The 5,589-nt window shown below is 62.7% G+C and overlaps 1 protein-coding gene across 3 annotated transcripts in view; it reads right to left on the bottom strand.

Moving 5' to 3' along the window:
• Window positions 1–46: 46 nt before the first annotated feature.
• Window positions 47–5,589, bottom strand: part of LOC113213029 (uncharacterized) — a 22,607-nt gene continuing 17,064 nt past the window's right edge. The window contains exons 1-4 of one of the 3 annotated variants that reach the window (XM_052266490.1): window positions 4,532–4,738; window positions 2,224–3,133; window positions 886–2,142; window positions 47–603 (exon numbers count right to left, since the gene is read on the bottom strand). In XM_052266490.1, coding sequence (XP_052122450.1) covers window positions 123–603; window positions 886–2,142; window positions 2,224–3,116 — 2,631 coding nt within the window. In that variant the 5' untranslated portion in view covers window positions 3,117–3,133; window positions 4,532–4,738 and the 3' untranslated portion in view covers window positions 47–122. Of the gene's footprint in view, window positions 604–885; window positions 2,143–2,223; window positions 3,134–4,531; window positions 4,739–5,589 lie in introns of those variants that run through there. The other 2 variants (XM_026431939.2, XM_026431938.2) reach the window with 2 other exon arrangements.

Here is a 5,589-nt window from a genome sequence, read left to right as displayed (position 1 = left end):
GAGCACCTCAGTGGCTCGTTACGCAGTGTAGGTAAGTTGGTTACGCTGGTTTGCCCCACGGGCCCCACAATTATATACCCTACCCTTTAAACCGACTTTTTTTTTCAATTATTCAGATCACCTCAAGCGAGCTGCCTGTACGACACCTTCCCGCTGAGCACCTCCTTGTCACCGGCCACCTGCAGGTGAGTGGCGTGTTTGTCGATCCACATCAGTTGGGACTCGCTGACGACGTTCCGGATGTACTCGCAACAGTTGCCGAAGGCGCACACCTCGCGGGGGACGCGAAGCGCCTTCATGAACTTCTTGCGGTTCATGTTGGGGATGGCCGTCACAAGGTCCACGTACGCGTTGTACGTGAGCGTGATGTCCTGCGCCAGGCGGGCGCACAGCACCGTCGGCAGCAGGCGGGCACCATCGCTCTTCTCGAGGTAAATCGACCGCAACCGGTTCCGTACGAACTTCTGGAACTCGGCCTCCTTGGGCGGGAAGGTGTCGTGGCGGGGCTTCTTCCCCTTGGTGCGTTTGCGGACAAGCTGCCACATGGCCTTGTGGAATGACTCGGAGGCGAGGACCGTCGCCTCCTCCGGCTGACCGACGTACCTGGAAGGGAACGTGACCGTGAGTATGCGAGCGTGCAAAGGGAACGGTAAGTCCAGCCAGCGCTCCTAGGAGGTGGGCACGCGCCTGTTAGACAAGCACGTCCGGCGGGTGAGCCTAGGCACCGGGCGCTCGCAGTACCTACGCGAGCCCCGGGAGCCACTGGCGTGCCACTAGATCGCCTGGGAGGTAGACAGGCCCGTTGGACAAGCGTGTCTAGCGGACGAGCCTAACCACCAGGCGCTCACTCAAGTTAAGCGCGTGGATAAAGTTGATAGTACTTACCACATGTCCATGGTCTTCTTGTTGAGCAAGGTGGGCCTCGCAGTCTGAAGGCAGATGACATCCACGTCCTGGTCGGGTAGAGGCATGCACTTGTCCACGTCCACGCCGTGCAGGCACAGCATGGGCTCGGACAGCGGCACGCCGAACAAGTCCAGCCGCACAGCCTTCTCCTCGGCGCGGAGGCGCTCTGGGTGGCAATGGCTGTCTGCCAGCTGGTCCAGCCGCTTGATGTACATCCGGATGCTGTAGCCGCGGCCCTTCTTCTCGCGCAGCTTGAGGTCTCGCGCGGACTTGGTGTACTGCGCCCTGGCCTGCAGGGCGCGCAGGGTCTGGTGGTGCTCCGCGGAGAAGGGCGTGTCTTCGGGCAGCCCGGCGTACACGCGCAGGCAGTCCCACACCTTCGCAGCGTTTTCAGGGTTCGTCAGCGTGTACCAGAACTGCGTGAGGACGTCGACGGGCAGGCTGGGGTCCAGGGCGCCCTGGAGGACGCCGCAGGCGAGACGCGCGGCGAACCGGAAGGTTCCCTCGATGATGACGGGCAGGCCGACGCTGAAAGTGAGAGGCGTGCGCATGCGGCTGACGTACGCCCTGCACACGGCCTTGAGCTTCTCGGCCTCGGCCCTGTCCTCGGGTTTGTGGGCGTCCTTCCACTGCGTGAAGGCCCTCTCCAGCACCAGGGCCAGCAGCAGCGCCACCGACGGCATGGTGCGGCCGCCCCGCACGAAGCGCGACATCATGTGCGCGTTCCAGTTGTCGATCTCGGCCAGGCGTCCCGCGTCCAGGGACTCGGGCGAGGCCGGGATCAGCAGGACGCAGTCCATGTGCTGCCGGGTGAACGGGTTCACACCGAAGTGGGTGGCGTTGGAGGACAGGACCGCTGGATCCGGAGCGGTATCGATCTGCGTGGCGCGGCTCGCGAGGTGCTCCAGCACGTCCATGGCCTCGCCGCTCCCCACGCCGGCCTCAGCCTGTTGGTCGCGCAGCTGGAACAGGGTGTTGAGGCCGAAGGTGTTGTCGAAGTTGATCTTGCCCTCGAACTCCAGGCCGCAATCGACGTGGGTCTTCAGCAGGCGGCGCCTCCCTGCGTTGTCCGGGACGATCACGGGAAGCACGACCACGGCCTCCTTGCCCAGCCCCAGGTACATGATGTGGTCCAACAGCACCTCCTCGCACTCGTCGAACACTGCGCTGTCCTTGTTGCCGTCCTTGAGCTTCAGCGGTGCGTAGGCGGAGATGCGTATCAGCGCGCGGCCACCCCTGCAAGGTAAAAGATATCGTTAGTTGTCATCAAGTGGGGCTAGGAAGGAAAACCTGCTACACTATTAGGTAGGTACTCACTTGGTCTCGTTCAAGAACTTCTGACAGTACGCCTGCATCAGCTTCACCTCGGGCGCCACGGCGTGGCCGATGAAGGGCTTCCGCACTTCCATCCACTTGCGCGCGTCCAGGGCGGCGACCAGCTCCTTCTCCTGCTCGGCGGTCATCGACTTGGTCCGGAACTCCTTGTTGACAGCGTCGGCACGCTCGCGCACCGCGCGCCGGATCTCCTGGCGAACCTTGTCGTCGGCGTTGGCGAAGCGCTGCGCCAGGTAGTGGATGCCCTTGGTCATCTCGGCCTCTGTCTTGCCCAGGGTGAGGTAGTCGTCCAGGATGTCGGTGAAGGTGACGGCAGCGTCGAGCGGGGTCGCGTCGAACTGGTGCAGCTTAGTGCCGTCGTAGACCCGAGTTCTGTGCGACACTAGGACGTGCCCGTCGAAGATGGCCGACAGCCCCACGTTCATCTGGTCGAGGTCCTTGTTGACGTACACGATGGTCACCCGGCGCACCTTCAGGTTCTTGTGCGCTTCCTGCAGCCCGAGCCTGGCCGCTTCCACGTCCCACTCTCCGATCTCCCCGTCAGTGTAAACGTGCAGGTCGATGACGCCCTCGTCCGGCAGGAGCTGGATGAAGCACTCGGGGCTCGTCCCTCCCAGGGTCAGGTCCTCATCGCCTAGGTACTCGACCACCTCCGTGCACGTCGTCCTGTACTCGCCACAGCTCCCCCATAGGATCCACTTGGTCTCGGCGGTGGTCGTCTCGATCTTCTGGACGTCCGCCGCCACCCAGGCTGGGTAGATAGTTCCGCCACGAATCGACCCGCTCACGTCGATGCACACCCAGGTGGTGTCGGCCTGCGGGACGGGTGCCTCGACCGGGACGGGGGCGTCAGGGGCTGACCCGTTGTCCACCATGGCTGCGGGGCTCGAATCTGGAACAATATCGGAGGGAAAATGTCAAATGACGGAGCTGCTAATAGCAACAGAGTCAGGAGTCAGAGCCTCTAAGCACCGACAGGGACGCCCCCGCCCCGCCCGCCTCTTCTGCCAAAAAAACATAGCGGCCAGTGACGTCACCGCGTCACCACACGAGCACTTGACCTTACGCCTCCTCCAGGCTATCACGCTCAGATTCCGACGTGCACTGTACAGTACGCCACAGATTGTGTGTCACATGCCATACACGCGGGCGGTGGGCGGCACGTCTCCCCGTTGTCTGGACAAATAATGTTGTTTTTGTTGTGCGTGGGTCGCTTTCCCTATATCGACTCGGCCCGCACGCCCATGTTTGCGAGCACAAACTCACTCGGGCAGCATCGACCAGCTCGCTCAACACGCCCTGCTCCCTGACGCGGCCTGCCGTGGGGCGCCCGGGAATCACCGAGTGACTCACTCCCCCCCCCCTCCCCCAAATCTGCCGGCACTTGCGCCATGTTGCGACGCGGTGGCGTGGGCGTGCATAGGCAGTCCACGCACGCACGATCGGAGGGCACGAATAGAACATTGGTTATCACAAAGCTTTTGGTATTGAGGCAGTTTCGCGCGGTTTCACCCCATTAGTGAACAGTGCCCGTGCCCCCTCTCATCGCGACGACTCGCGACCCGGCACTTTTTACTCGCTGACACTCTCCATGCCAAGTTCAACAGAATGAGAGGGTGCATGCACTGTACTTCTGACCAGTTGTTACTCCCGTCTTTTGGTTCCGCAATGCATGATTGGGGGAGGGGTAGGCATACAGCCCTAGCCAAGGCCGAACTAGAACTGCTAGTCTAGTGACGTCATTTAAAATAGTATCGATAGTGTGACAGTATCACTAGCACTATCGACCTATCAGAATTGGAGCCGCTCAACGAGCAGGTGTCACACTCCACGACACCACACCCCACCACGCAAAGTCATTTCCTTTCGAAGGCTAATGATAAGAAAGTTAGAGAGAGCCGGCATCCGGTACTGCACACGTCACTAGGCATTACGTGTTTGGCAGCAGGGGACGAGCCCCGTGCAAGGAGCGGGTAGGCAACCCACGTGCACGCCTGCCCGGCGGTACAGTATCACGGCGTCAAGCACCCAAAACGGTGAAATGAAAGTCAAAGACTTGTTTATGTCGGCGATTCGCGCATACATCATAGCACAGCATCAATGAACGCTACCGTACGTGAAGGTCAGGCCGGTGCGAGGTCCGGTGCCTCCAGGCTGCAAATTGCGCAACATCCGGCCTATACGTCCATGCTCACACTGTTTTCGCAAACACCATTAATTGGGCTTGTGGACAATGCCGAAGGTAACCTTAAAACTTAAAAGTTATTTATCTAAGCGAAGCTCAGCTTACAAAATCTTACGTGTCTCTCGGGATGAGGTGGTGCGTCAGGCTCGTCAGGTCGGTGAGGCGTGGCAGCGGCCGGATCTGCGTTTCCTCCTTCGCTGCCGGTTCTCAGGCCCCGGCCGGCGCGACTGACTCCTGACTCTGACTCGCGCAACCGCCGTACCGCCGAGCCGCCGGGCCGCCGCGCCGGCTTCGCAGACGACGACGGCGACGAGGGGCGCCCGATCGCGCTCGGAGGCGGGCGAGTCGCGAGAGCGGCAGGCCCGAAGCGTCGTCGCTCCCGCCTACGCTGTGCCGGCTTGCGCCCCGCGGGTCGCAGACCGCGTCGCGCTCGCCCGCGCCCAGCATGACGCGCCGCGACTGTGGCCGCTGGACCTCCCCGTCGACCAGTCCCAGCGACGGGGGGAAAGGGGGAGAGGGGGTCGGACTTTATGGGGACGGGGGGCGGCGCGGCGCCACGCCCCGGCCGGAAGGGGGGGGGGGTTACTGCCCGTCGGCGTCGCTACCAGGCGCCATTCGACCGGAGCGAGGCCCCTGCGGGGCCAAGCCTGCGGTGGTGTGGACGCAGGTGCGAGAGGGTCCAGAGAGGAGAGGACTAAAGGGGGACCGCAGGGTATTCAATAAAAGCTGCAATATTAAACATTAAACGAGCCCGACATCAAGGATTGTTTGGAGCGAAAGCTTTGCCCTTGCCACGACTTTGCAGTGTCGCCGCCAGTCTCCTGGACTCCCTGGACCAGCTACCAAACATCGGTATGGCGTCACCGGGATGCCCCCAGCGAGGACGAAACCGGTTTCGGCCCGATGACGGGGAGGATCGTCAGCCCCACCGCCGCGGCGGCCGTGCCCACCATCCCGCCAAACGACGGCGTCGATACCCCGCGCTAGAGAGGCTCTAGGGACGCGGCGCGTCCGTCCGTGTGGCCGTCCGTGAGTCCGACCGTCCTTCCCGCACCCGCATGGCGCGCCAGGCCAGGCCGCAGGCCGCCACCCGCCACGGCCCGGCCGCCAGTCTATCCTTGGTCCCCTGCCCCTCTCCGCCCCGCCCGGCCTGCCGCCTGCCT

Source organism: Frankliniella occidentalis, unplaced genomic scaffold (assembly GCF_000697945.3).
Source record: "Frankliniella occidentalis isolate FOCC.00 unplaced genomic scaffold, Focc_3.1 Scaffold39, whole genome shotgun sequence".
In the NCBI taxonomy this organism is placed as follows: domain Eukaryota; kingdom Metazoa; phylum Arthropoda; class Insecta; order Thysanoptera; family Thripidae; genus Frankliniella; species Frankliniella occidentalis.
The sequence above is the reverse complement of the archived record's forward strand: the minus strand, read 5'-3'. Positions and strand labels throughout refer to the sequence as shown.